This window comes from Podarcis tiliguerta, assembly GCF_965153285.1.
Source record: "Podarcis tiliguerta genome assembly, chromosome: 14".
NCBI classification, from domain to species: domain Eukaryota; kingdom Metazoa; phylum Chordata; class Lepidosauria; order Squamata; family Lacertidae; genus Podarcis; species Podarcis tiliguerta.
Genome location: NC_139547.1, coordinates 37,817,755 through 37,831,185, shown reverse-complemented (window position 1 = coordinate 37,831,185; position 13,431 = coordinate 37,817,755). Strand labels below are relative to the sequence as shown.

The 13,431-nt window shown below is 46.1% G+C and overlaps 1 protein-coding gene across 22 annotated transcripts in view; it reads right to left on the bottom strand.

Moving 5' to 3' along the window:
- The window catches only part of MAPK8IP3 (mitogen-activated protein kinase 8 interacting protein 3), a 68,885-nt gene that overhangs the window by 6,143 nt on the left and 49,311 nt on the right, over positions 1 to 13,431 (bottom strand). For all 22 annotated transcript variants that reach the window (XM_083412519.1, XM_083412516.1, XM_083412501.1 and 19 more), the window contains 12 exons: positions 12,375 to 12,540; positions 10,833 to 11,018; positions 9,268 to 9,454; positions 8,374 to 8,496; positions 7,444 to 7,524; positions 6,402 to 6,469; positions 5,427 to 5,575; positions 4,676 to 4,847; positions 4,427 to 4,540; positions 2,848 to 2,886; positions 846 to 1,028; positions 265 to 408 (listed from right to left, as the gene is read on the bottom strand). In XM_083412519.1, the coding sequence (XP_083268645.1) occupies positions 265 to 408; positions 846 to 1,028; positions 2,848 to 2,886; positions 4,427 to 4,540; positions 4,676 to 4,847; positions 5,427 to 5,575; positions 6,402 to 6,469; positions 7,444 to 7,524; positions 8,374 to 8,496; positions 9,268 to 9,454; positions 10,833 to 11,018; positions 12,375 to 12,540 (1,612 nt within the window). The remainder of the gene's footprint in view (positions 1 to 264; positions 409 to 845; positions 1,029 to 2,847; positions 2,887 to 4,426; positions 4,541 to 4,675; positions 4,848 to 5,426; positions 5,576 to 6,401; positions 6,470 to 7,443; positions 7,525 to 8,373; positions 8,497 to 9,267; positions 9,455 to 10,832; positions 11,019 to 12,374; positions 12,541 to 13,431) is intronic.

The following is a 13,431-nucleotide window of genomic DNA, read 5'->3' as shown; positions in this document are numbered from 1 at the left end:
TTTTAACCAGGCTTTTGGTTGATCCGATTTAAAATGTGTTTTTTGGGGGGGGGGGCTATTGGGTTGTTGTTTTATTTTTATTAGGTCTTTTGTGGTTTCATATCTTGATTTTATTCTGTGAACTGATCTGAGACCTCCAGGTATAGGGCGGTATATAAATTCAATAAATAATAATAGAAATTTCTTCCTTAGCCACTCTGCGCTAGCTTGTCCTTTACTCATAGCTGCTCTGCACAATGAGGATATATATGTAAAAGAACTCACCAATCCGGAAGTCAATGTACCCTTCCCCACCACTGAGCACCAGGACGTTCTTCAGCTTCTGGCCCTCAGCCTCGATGGTGGCTGTGCTGGGGTTCTCGGAGGGGCTGTCTAGCACACTCCCGTTCAGTGTTGCCAGAACGTTACCTGAAAGAATCCAGAGCTTGTTCTGAGCAACTGACATATACTACTGAGCTTTGGGCAACCAAAATGACGGAGGATAAGGCTATCAACACTACTATCATCCTGATGGGTCTTACGTCCAATGTCACTGGCAGAATGGCCCCAAAAGTTACTGGGAATCACCCATGGCGAGAATGCTGTTTGCACTCAAGTCCTTTTGGGTTTCTCACTGGGGCATGTGGTTGACCCCAGTGAGAAAAGGATGCTGGGCCAGATAGCTATGCCCTGGACTTGATCCAGCAGGGCGATTCTTAAGATGTTCTTGAACATCATAGGAAAGGCCATTGCAATGGAAAGAGCCTCAGAATTCTGCATAAGCCTTCAGGTTTCACAATAAGCTCTCAGCATCACGATGCACTGACAGAATTGCATTCATGGAGTACTTTAGATGTTCTGCTTACCAGGCACAGAGACAAAGAATTTGACCGCGTCACGGTGACCATGGAAGCAGAGCTGGGCTTGAGCCATGGAGCAGTAAGGGATAAAACTGCTGGCAGACTTGTCATTGCTGTCGTCGCTGCCGTACACGTGGATGATCCCGCCAGGCCGGTTCCCTTCTCCAGATGTTGGGGATGTCTTATTGGCTGAAGGCAACACACACAAATTAAAAGCAAGCAATAAGGAGGGGGAAATGTAAGGGCTGACTGCACCACACATGGCTAAACTGGTTTAATTATCCTACAAAGCGTTAGTGCCATGAATTCCTTCTTCTGTCCAACTGTCAGAGGGAAAGTCCAGTAACATCTGGCTTGACAATCTGGTCTGCTCCTAGCAACTTTTAAAATGTCGCCTACCCTTGAAAAAATAACATCTCATTTTAAGATTTCGGATCGTAGCTCAAGCTAGTACATTTTAGATCTTAGGGTGTTCTCCTGGAGAATAAACATCTCCCTAGACTGGGGGTAATTAGTATAAAAATATTTACTTAGAGCCATATCCTGAGGTGGAGCCTACAGAGCACTGTGTGTTGATAAATATTTTTGTTTCTCTCCTCTCTTGCGTCAAGTTTTTCTAAAAGGAGCAGACTTGGATATCCCTGATATTTTATATCACCAATGTATTACAACCCATTCTAATGTATTTTGTATGTTATGATATTCTACTTATATGGTTGTTGGTTTTATTTTGTTTGGTTCTATCAGGACTAGGACCACATAATAAAGAATCCGTCTCTTCTCTCCCCAGAAAACCCTGGGAAGTATAGCTCCATGATTTGAGACAAAGATTTCCAAAAGCATATTTAACACTTGTAAAGAGAAATGTGGCTGGTCTGGAAGTGGTTTCATTGCTTTCAATTTTTTAAAAAATGTCCCTTTTGTTCTGCTAGGGAGAGCTCCAAGAAGGTGGGGGAGGGGCAGAGGTGGAGCTAGCTGCTCTGGCACCCGGAGCAGTGCATATACTGTGTACCCGGAGGCAGGGCTAGCATCCCAGGGGGGTGGGGGGGGCGATGTCACTCCCCCCCTCAGGGATGACACCTGGGGCAGACCGCACCTACCACACCCCTTCCTCTGCCAGTGGGGAGGGGAGCTATTCTGCAGGAGGTTTGCTGAACTGACCCAGAGTTACCGTAGTTACATTACACAGGGGTCTGTAAAAGCATGCTTAAATTGGCTGGTTGTATTTTTTGAAGAAAAGCAACTGCAGTCTGGAAAGCATCTTGATGAGTTTCCTGCTGAAATTCTAACCTCCCCACCCCAGCTTTTTGCCACCCTAAGCCACAGTTCACTGCAAAAAGTATCTTTGGGGGCAAATCACATCCAGGAAGGGCGTGATTATAAACAGGAAACTGACACCCAATCTGGATTAGGGATATTTTCCAGATTGGGGGCCCCATGTCAGCTTCAGCTTTGTTTTCAAAATAAAAGTGGCTGGATTAAGGATGCGCTTTCAAATATTTCAAATCATTTGACATGTTTGGAATGGGGGAAACCCAGGAGCACTCAGCACTGTTTTGCCAGTGGCAGGGATGTCACTGTCCTCACATGCAATTTCCAATCTGTCTTCTGAAGTGGTTCAAGAGCTACTTGTGGGAGATTTTGTTTTTAATTTGTCCTGTTTAAATGCATAGCTATGTTAAGAATTCCTAGGCATGGGACCACATCTCTGCTTCATCGCCTTCTTTCATCACGAGATAGAACCAGAAAGGAACTGGTTTAAAGGTTCTGAAACTTTAACATGCAAGGGGGACCTTCAGAAGTGATGATCTGCTCAACATTCCTAACATGGATTCACAAGAACATTTCCACTCTTACATTTTTTTGGCAATTTCAAATGAAAATGAGAGGTGAATGAATGAATAGGCAGAGGAAGAAAAGTGAGCAGATGGATTAAAGGATGGAGAAGTCAGTGGGTTAGATATAGGATGGCATCTGGAATCTAGATGGAAAGAGGTCTTGGACTTACCCCTGAGCCCAAGGAGCTGACCTCGGTGGAGGACTACAGCTAGGAGGAGGAAGCGAGGGAGAGCAGGGGAAAATAGGAACAGAGGCCACAAGTTAGGGAAGAGAAGAAAACAGCAATTACTGGAAGCAGCAGCAAAAGGAGCACATTGACATTTAGTTCCTTTGCAAAAATGCATACGTTTCTTTTAACAAGAGGCACAGCATTACCCCCAAATAATAAAATATTAAGAGACTTGATACTAAATGCTGTCTCAGCAACAGGTGCTTAGAAGTCAGAGAATTATCCACCCAGAGTACTGCTTTGCACCTCCATTTTGCACCACTAGGTGTCACCTCTGAGGTGGGAAGCCACATGCAGTGACTGGGACCCATCCCTTGTTCTCCATGGATCCTCTGATGGAACACATGCCCCCTAGAGGACAGGAGGGCACATTCCACTGGACTTGCCAAATGACAGAAGACCAGAAAACTGGCATTAGCCCCAAACCCATCATGATTTAGGAACAGAGGATGCTGCCTTAAACCAGTTCAGGCTCCTTGTATGTCTAGTCCAGAACTGTCTACTGTGATTGGGAACAGCTCTCTTGGAGTTTATTGCCTTGCCCCAAGTTCCTTCAAACAAATATCATAACTCTCTCCCCCTACATGTCCACTTCATCTCCGGTCTGAGAAAAAACCCAACGCACCTCTTTTGCAGATCTTGGAGAGTTTGTGTCCCATAGTTTGGGAACCTTTGTGCTCAGAGCTGTCTCTAGATCTCTAAACCTATGACCAACCACATTATTTGCACCACCTCACTCAGCTGCCACACCACACTGGTGTCTCATAGCTAAATTACTTTGCAAAGGACTCCATTCTGAAAACATTGTCAGCTGCAGCATGTCACATAAAAGACATACTGGAAAAATACAAAGGCCTCGGGAAGTCAGGTACAGAAAAACAAAAAATCTACATTGCATTATGCATGTGGCATTGCAGATGTTTGTATTCAAATCCCTTACAGAGGGAAAAGCAGTTGTGCGCTAAGACGCTGGGGAGGTGGAGTTAAGCACACTCCCACACTAGCCCTCCTTTCAAAATCATGCATTCCAAATCTGGGGTTGTAGCCATCTAACATTCACCCAGAGTAGACCCATTGGGTTGTATTCAACTAGGTTTTTCTCAGGGTAGACCCAATGAAATGAATGAACGTGACTAATTTAGGTCCAGTAATGCCAATGGGTCTACTCGGAGTAGGACTAATACTGGATGTGACACTTACTTTTCATTTAAAAAAAAGAAAAGAATAACCAATGGGCCTTCTTTAGATGCATTTGCTTGTAAGCTTAACATTTGCCTCTGTGATAAGCACAATCTACAATGGATATTCGTTGTGCAAGCTTCACTGCAACGAGTTAAGAGCTGGATGAATGCAAGCTTGAAAAACAAAAAGCAAAGTCTGCTGGATTTGGGTCAGCTTGTGTGAAGGGCTGGAATCCACACACGGAAAATCCTCTTGCTAGGAGGGGGAAGCGGTTGGAGAAAATCACACACAGAGAAAAACGCATAGAGCAGAAGAAATGAAAATGGAGTCTACTTACTCTCCGTCAAAGGGATGGAAATGACAACCCCGTTGCCTGTCCCTACCCACAGACGGTTGCCAGCAATGAGTAACGCTGTAATCCGCACAAATGAGAAACCCAGCTTTCCGGTGCCTGGATGAGAGGCACAAACAGAGTAAGTTAGGGTAGTGTAGGTCACTGAAAAGCCCAAGATCATATTCATTCATTCAGACAGCACTAGTCCCCACCCCTGCGCCAAAGGGCTGCCTCTCGTGCTGTTTCATTTACCTAACATTTTGCTGACATAGGGCTCAATGTCTACATCCTGGAGATGCTGATGGGTGTGAGCGTGGTACAGCCTCAGCGTAGAATCCAGGCGGATGGAAACCCAAACACCGTCCCCAATCCAAGCCAGCTGTCGGATCTGGCTCTCCCGGCGAGGGTGGGCATCAAAGGACTTCTGGAAAGGGCATGGAGAAAAGGGAAATATTCTCAGGGTTTCCACAATGGTTGCCCTCTTACTTAATCGCCAGAGTCGTCGTTCAAGAAATGACGTTCAGGAAATAGCAATTCTTCTCAGGCTGAGGGTCCGGTGCCCTGACCCCGAAACTCAGTTGGATCTGGTTGTTTACTATCTCTCCTCCTAACCTACCTCACAGGATTGCTGTGAGGATAAAATAGGAGGGGAACCATGTCTGCTTCCTTCAACTGGGGAGGGAAGCCTGTGGAGGTCAGAGAAGGTCTCTCCAGGTGTAAGACGGCTACCACATTGGCAAATCCCGACTACCCAATTCCGTTGGATGCCTCCTTCACCCCAAATGAGAGAATCTTAGCAATAAAAGATGGTGCCCTTAAATTGCAGTTTCCCCAGTAAAAATCTTGACCTTTTTGATTAAAACAGGCTCACATGAATTAGCCACTCAAAGCCTTCATTGATTGATGAGCCAATGAACACTTTCAATCCCAACAGTACTTTTAGTTAGAAAGCATTCCTAGATTCTCTGCCATGTTCCTTCGTTCAGAGACACCCTTGCCATACCTCTATCTGCATTGTTTTGGGCTGGATGACGTGGATTTTGTTCTTGTAGCCGCACCACACTCGGTCATACACCACAGCCATGCAGCGAATAGAATGGTGTGTGTGACCCAGGTCCATGAGATGGTAATTGCTGAGGTCCCACTGACCGTCTAGAGATAAACGCACAGGAAAGAAGGAAGGAAGATGGGTAGAGAGGGCTGGTTTGATTCTCAGTGGTCTTGATGTATCAGGTGTTTCTGGGATCTGTGGACCGCTGCCCTGTGTGGTGAGCCACTGAACTGCAGGGGACAGCTTCTCAGGGAAGTACTTTCAGACCCTGGACAAACTCCGCCCACCACTGGCCATTGGATGCTTTTGGACAGGGAGGAGTATAAGAGGGCTTCCTGTCTTGCTTGAGTAACAGGGGTCAGGGGAGGAAAAATAACCAAAGCAGGGGTGCTCTTGCTCTCTTCCACCCATGTGGGCTGGACTGGGGAGAAGCAAATCTAAAATGGTTTCATATTTGTACATTGGAAAACTGGGATTTTCCAAGCTTCTGCGGCATGTACTAAAACCTCTTTTGACTACCAGGTTCTGTTAGTTAAGATATGCAGATAAGTCAGGGTCAAACTATATGTGAGGTTTTGAAACAGAGGTTGGCTGGCCATCTGTTAGGGATTCTTTAGCTGTGATTCCTGCATCCTTCTGACTCTGCAATTCTGTTGATTCTATGGAAGTTTGCTCTGGACAGGTAGCTGGATCAGAACTGTGGTATGCAGGAGGAAGGGCTTTAACACTTTGACCCCGTGTGGTTCCAACTGAAATCCTATCCACCGCCCCCCAAAAACCTCTACTCCTCTAACCAGGAGGAAAGCTTCCATGGAAGGAAAACTTGTCCCTTTGAATCCCACCAGTCCTGATTTCCCAAATCTGACTGCAAGGCCTTTCCCCAGATTTACAGCAAAACTACATCATTCCCCACAATGTTGGACCTACCTTCTCCTCGATGGAATATGGCTAGGGTTCCATCAGCCAGGGCCACTAGAACACGTCCTTTCACGTGCCTGAACGTACATGGGATTGGGGGGGGGGGGAAGGATTAGTTTCAAAGCAAGGCAGTGACATGTAATAACACTGTGCAGAAACATGAACAACAACTGTGAGTTAAGTTATACTGTATGATCGCACCATGCAAGCACAGGAAACAGGCAATGAATTCAACGTATTGTTGATCTAAGCTCTCAGTTTAAAACATAAAAGAAAAGTTTCTAGCCCCTTAGGGTCATTGGCAAGGCCTCTTGAACTGTCAGAAGATTGTGCCGTTTGCAGGTTGGTGGCTGAGCAGGATTTCTGCTGGTTGGTTTCTTCAGGGAGATGGGTGGTATGACTCTTCAGCCCTTGCTTTACATAATTTAAATATTTTGGGAATCTTGATGGAGAATGAAGTTCCATGGTACAATTCCTGCATTGAAGGCGGTTGGACTAGATGACCCTCAAGAGTGCCCTCCAACTCTAAAATTCCATGATGTCTAATGCAAATATGGAACATGGGAAATTGCTTTCTACCAGGGTCAGATGATTTGCCTATTTAGCCTAGTAGCATCCCCTCTCACTGGCAGGGTCTCAGGAAGAGATATTTCACATCAACTGATTCCCTTTTAACAGGAAGGAACTGAGCCCGAGATCTTCTGCATAAGAACCATGCACTCTACAACTGAGCTGCGGTCCTTTCCCCTTTATATAGAAAGCTGCTTTCCTATATCGTCTGTCCAGCTGAGTGCTGCTATCAGCTCTGAACTAGTGATGGCTCTCCAAGGTGTTAGGTAGAGGGATTTTCCCATAACCCACCACCACCAGGCACTTTTTGAAGCAGGAGATGCCAAGGACTGAATCTGGACCTTCTCCATGTGACACAGGTGCTCTTCTATAGAGATACAGTCCCTCTACTGACCAGACAAGCAAGTTTTCTAAAAGATGTGAATATCCATAGTTGGTTATGTATCAAGTCATAGACACCAAGTTCAGCATCTCTACTTACACCAGGCTCAGCACTGAATCCTTCAGCTTGATTGAGTGTAGACATTTCTTCCAGTTTGAGACTGCTGAGTGCACATACAACCTGGGGGAAAGGTAGTTTAGTTAGGCAGTACAGTCCCCGAGCCCCACACCAAACTGGGCCATAAAGCAGCCTTACACTGTGTCACTCATTGGTCCACCTAGCCCAGTGTTGTCTACACTGACTGGCAGCAGCTATCCACAATTTCAGATGGGATTTCCCCAGTCCTACCTAGAGATGCCAGGAATGGAGCCTAACTGAGCAGCCCATCAGCTGACCAATCGTCTTCTACCAGGCCCTGTGAAATCTCGGCTTCAAAGCGGTTCTGGGCGGTGTGCTTCACTGCTTGGACTGTGCAATGTCACGCTTCCTCTATCTGACCTCCCAGCCTGCCTTGAATTAGCCTTCCTGCCCACCTGATCTGGTTGTTGCTTTCAGAAGTCAGCCTCCACTTGCCTGGGACTAAACTACTCATATCTGGGGCCCTGGACTGACAGCCAGCTTTGCACCCCAGGACCCCAACATCCGATTGTTTGCAGAATGGCCTCTCTGCCCCATGCTGGACCCTGACAGTAAGTCACATTACTGGCAGATTCCCCTGTAAGTTCTAATATGGGATTGGGGACCTAATTTCTTCCAGATGTTGTTGGACTGAGACTCCCATCAACCCCCCATCCCATGCTGGCCAGCTCTGATGGGAGTTGGAATATATCAGCATCTAGACTGACACAGGTCCCCCAACGCTGTGCTAAGAAGTGTTTTCATCTGGGGGGGCATTTGCTTTTGCTCTGAACCCAATTATTCCACCATTTTGCCTTGCACTGTGCTGTTTTCAATGCTTCTTGCTTGGAGCCTAGAGACTGACGTTATCAATGGTTCGCCAAGCCACCACTGTGGGCTAGAGAGACATACCAGCCATTCTGTGCTCCCAGCCACATGGTAGGGGCAGCGCTTGTGGTAGTGCCAGCCGCGTTTCCATTTGCCTCTTGCTCCTGGGCTGCTGTGCTCGACTCCATCTTTGGCTGCCCGTTTTCACTGTGGAGGGGGTGGGGGAAAAACACACTACAGGTTGGATCTAGGCAATAAACTGAAAAATATTACTTTTGCTAGAGGCAAGTTTGTTAACCGATTCTTAACATGGTTCTGCCTTAAATGTTTGCACCCCGTTTTGTGTCATTTTCATTCGGTTTGTTAGCTGCCTCAGAGGCTATGTGGGAAATGGTTTTAAAAACTGCTGGAATCCAATGGAGAGAGAGCATCTCTGGAGGTGAAGTCAGACCGCTGGGGAATCACAGCTGCTGCTGTGGCTGCAGAGACTAATATCTTGGCAACTACTGCCTCCTGTGTTGTTTTTGCTGCATTAGCAGCACTGACATGATTTCTCCAGGCCCCTCTCTTGGACTGTCAATAAAACTGATAGGAATGTAAGAAGAGCCCTGTTGGAACAGGCCCAAGGCCCACCTCGTCCCAGGATCCTATTCTCATAATGGGCTTATGGGAAGGCTGCATGCAGGACCTGGGTACAACAACATGTCCCCCTCCTGCAGCTCCCAGCAGCTGGTCTTAAGAGGTAGCCTGCCTCAGACACTAGAGATAGAACATAGCCTTTGTGACCAATAGGCATTGATAGCCTTATCCCACATGAATACATCTAATTCCCTCTTAAAGCCACCCAGGTTGGTGGCCGTCGCTCTTTATTGGGAGGAATGAATTCTTTAATTAAATACTTTCTTTTGTCTGTCCTGAATTAATAAGCCTCCTCATTCAAGACAAGGAAGAGCAGGCTTTAAGGAGCATTCCCCCTACCTGTTTTGCCTCACAGGCACTTGAACTGGGGTTGGGTCTGTAAACACATGTTCCGTAAGGGGGCCCGGGCAGACTTGGGCTGGCTCCATTTCGTGTACCCCATTCTCTGGCACCTCTGTAGCTTCTGTCGCTTCCTCGGTGGACTGGGACTGGTTGATCTTGCCGTTGCTCACGGCAGGCACCTCATCTGAAGGCAGGAAAGCAGAAGGAAAAGGCAAGAGATGGGATGTAGAGAAATCAGGTTATGTCCATCAGATGAACAGCCAGCTGCAGTATCAGCTGACTGCTTGTTGGGCTTCCATGGGAAATCCCCCAAAAGACCCTGTATCCCTGCCCTTCTCTTCCTTTCCACACATAGCTTGCAACCACAGTTGTTTTTATGAAGGACAGGGTGTCACATCACACTTTTATTTCCCCGCTGAATACAACCCAGTAGTCCCTCGTTGGGGCATTGGGTAGGTGTATCCTAAGGCTTCACCCCTATGAAGCCTGCCAGCGCCTTCTCCCTACTGGGATTTGGCTTGGCTGGAACTGATGTCATACCTTCTTTACTCCATTGTCCCTTTCCTTCCACCACAAATATAAGGACCTCTGACGCCTCACCATAAACAGCTTTAAAAGTCATGGCTTCCCCCCAAGGAATTCTGGGAGCTGTAGTTTGTTACGGGTGCAGGGAATTGCAGCTCTGTGGGGGAACAACTCTCAGCATCCTTAACAAACCACAGGTGCCAGGATTATTTGGGGAGAGCCGTGACGGTTAAAGTGGTATAAGAGTGTGGATGTGGCTAACACCCTGTGAAGGAGCATATTGCTGAGCAGAACTATTATAATTTCCACATAGGGGGTTTTCCAGAAGGAAAAGAAGATTTATTGTCATTTCCCAGCTGAATTCAGATAACCTGCCTTTTTAGCAGCACTCACAAGAAATCTTATTCAAGGCAGTGAGTTAATCTTTTAAGAGTACAGTGGTACCTCGGGTTAAGAACTTAATTCGTTCCGGAGGTCCGTTCTTAACCTGAAACTGTTCTTAACCTGAGGTACCACTTTAGCTAATGGGGCCTCCCACTGTTGCCGCGCCATCGCTGTGCAATTTCTGTTCTCATCCTGAAGCAAAGTTCTTAACCCGAGGTACTATTTCTGGGTTAGTGGAGTCTGTAACCTGAAGCGTCTGTAACCTGAAGCGTCTGTAACCTGAGGTACCACTGTACTTACTCTGTAGCGGCAACATGTTTTTAGATTTCAGTCAAACTCAAGCTTTATACACACACACACACACCTGTCAGCTCCTCCCCTTCTTTTGTCTTTCCCGTCATTCTTTTCTCCTTTCCCCCAACATTTTTCCTTCTTCCCTGATGAGCAGGAAATGTTCCCATTATTTACACTGGGAAGGGTGTTTGTGGACATCATGATTTCATTACATGTTGGGGTCATTTGACTGCTCTGTGTTTGCCCCATATAGCTGAATTTGAAGCCTTTTCATTGAAACCTGTAAAATGGGTGTATTTAAAGAAGAAAAGCTGAACCAACCCTTCACTGACATACTCATATGGTGACCTGAGACATACTCTGTCCTTTATCCAGCACTGGAGTGTCTCCGCGGGATGAGCAGTTGCTGCTGGGCACATTGCACCGGGTCGCACAGCCCACCAGGGTGATGCCCGCCAAGACGCCGTCGGTTTCAGAGGATTCTTCGGGATTTATGTCCCCTTCCAGAAAGATTTCTCCAGGAGGATAGTCAGTGTCACAGGCCGCTGCAAAGAAGGGAAAGGAAAGCCTCCTGGGTCACTGTATATAATCTCTGTGCCCAACAGCCTTATCAGCATGACAGGCCAAGTTGTGCCAAGTTCCAATAATGCTCCTTGCTCACGCTAAAATTATACTTCTGCCTACTAAAGATCTTCCTTCCCAATGAAGTCTTTTAAGTGAAGATTTTTAATCTCAGACTTATCTACATTGGACTTGAATTTTTTTATTTTATTGTTACATTGCTTCATTATGTGAAACAATCAGGCAATGAAATTAAATGAATGAATGTGGATGACTGGTATATTCCAAAGCAATAGTAAAATCATGACTGCTATTTATACATTGACATACATAAGGGATGTGGGGTGGAATTTTGCCCCACTACATTTCTGCAAAACTGTTAAGAAACACATTGTTTCATAAAATGAATCCTATTATCAGCCCCGTTCCACGGCAACTATTTGTATTTTAAAAAACATACGTGTTCAATGCAAACACGCACCTAATGTCATGTCTAGCTTGGCCTTTACGCTGCTAGCATTTGTTTTCTATTATGGTTCTTGTTTTAAGGAGATTTGGCTTTTTGTGGGAGAGAAGAGGCTCTGTGTGTGCGTGTGTGTGTGTGCATTTGCACATGGGGGGAGTAGGCAAATTCGTCAGGTTTGCTTTCCTTCATTCTAACATTTCCAAGCTTAAGCTCACATTTCTGCAGTAATTTTTTTAATGTACATTTCTTTAAAAAGAGTACTCATGAAAATTAAGCAGCATTTCAGTGCAACTTTCTCCTAATATACATTCTGCGTGCACTTTTGACTGATATTCATACTCTTGGGCTTTGTATGTTATTTTCACTAATTTTTATGCACCCTTTCCTCTAATATACAATTTTTTAAACACATTTTTTTCAGGAGAGAACTGCATAACAAAATTCAGAGGAGCTTAAATCTGAAAGGATAGCTATGTATCTGTTTCTTTTTTTCCCTTCAGGATAGGATAGGCTATGTTTTGATCAGCATACTGTTTCAGAAAGTGTGAATTAGGTAGGTTCACATTAAAACCCTTAACCAAACATAATTTCTCCTCTGCCCCTACAAGAGGTTATATGTTTGTTTACATCTCTCTGTGTGGGGGCGAATGAGTGAGAGCAGGGCTGAGAGAGCCCAGCCCCAGGGCCAATACACAGGCCCTGATTCACTACAGTACCACATTTCAAGTGTGCACGACTTATGGTTTTTAAAATACCTGCCTTATGGGTGGAACTGGCAAGATCCCTTTCATATTCTAGGTTGCGATCTCCTTCCCTGCGGGTTTGCCAGCTTTGGAAACAGCGCCTAAACTGCTATGATGAGTCATTCACTTACCTGGAATGCTGGAGATGCAAAGGACGTGAGCATTGCATACGGTGAAATGATCCACCACCGTCCCTGGCTGGTTGGCATCTATGATCACAACTTTGCTTGTAGACAAGGTGCTTGTGAGGATCCACACTCTGCTGGATGTGGCATCCATCTCGTGCAACTCTCTGGCCTGCAGAACAGCAAAAATGCAGAGAGAGAGAAAGAGAGAATGTGGCGGGTGGGAAGGCTTCCGGTTCCGGTCTGCCTTAATGGAGGCAGCTCCATTAAGCTTCGTTGGCGAAGGAAAAACAAGGATGATTGAGGGTAATTATCCTTGCAAGTTCACCCCAGGGTCGGGGAACAGGGTTCACTCGCAGTTCGTCTCAGTACCTGGCTCTCGCTCCAGCATGGAATGCGGGAGGCAGGGAGGCGCTGAGTGCAAAAGCATATTCACAATGAATTTCTAGGATATGAGTGGGGAACCTTTTCTCAGCTCAAGGGCTGCATTCCTTTTCTGGGCAACCTTCAGAGGGCCAGGGTTGGCAGGGCCAGGGGTAAAACTAGGAGGAGCACTGGATGTAAGTGTTAGCTTTGTACAGCGGAGCTGTTCCTAAACACCTGTTTCTCCATCCAGGCAAGCAAAAGGCAGTTTTGGTGCTCAAGGGCAAAAACATCCAAGGAATGCGAAGCAGTATGAGCAGGTGTGAGAAAGAAGCTTGGAAGGCCACAGTGAGCCCCAGTTCCTGAGATTCCCCATACCTGTTGGGCTTCTATGTGATCACAGAGTCTCACAGATGTTTAAGATTGCCAGTGTCTCTGGGCGAGATGATTTACAATCACCTCCCTCTGTGTTATTTTTAGGACTGTGCTATTCATGTTATTAGCAATTCTATGGATTCAAAACACCTAAATAACTGCTGAGGGATCCCCACTATAAAAAGGGATTGCTGGGATTTAACCCTTTGTCCCCACTGTGCCCCTGATCAGAATAGCTCCCCTGCCCCATGGCTGGTATTTGCATCTTGTTCAAAATGTACAGTAGCCCCTCTCTCATCTAAGTGCAGCCCAGATACCAGCCACT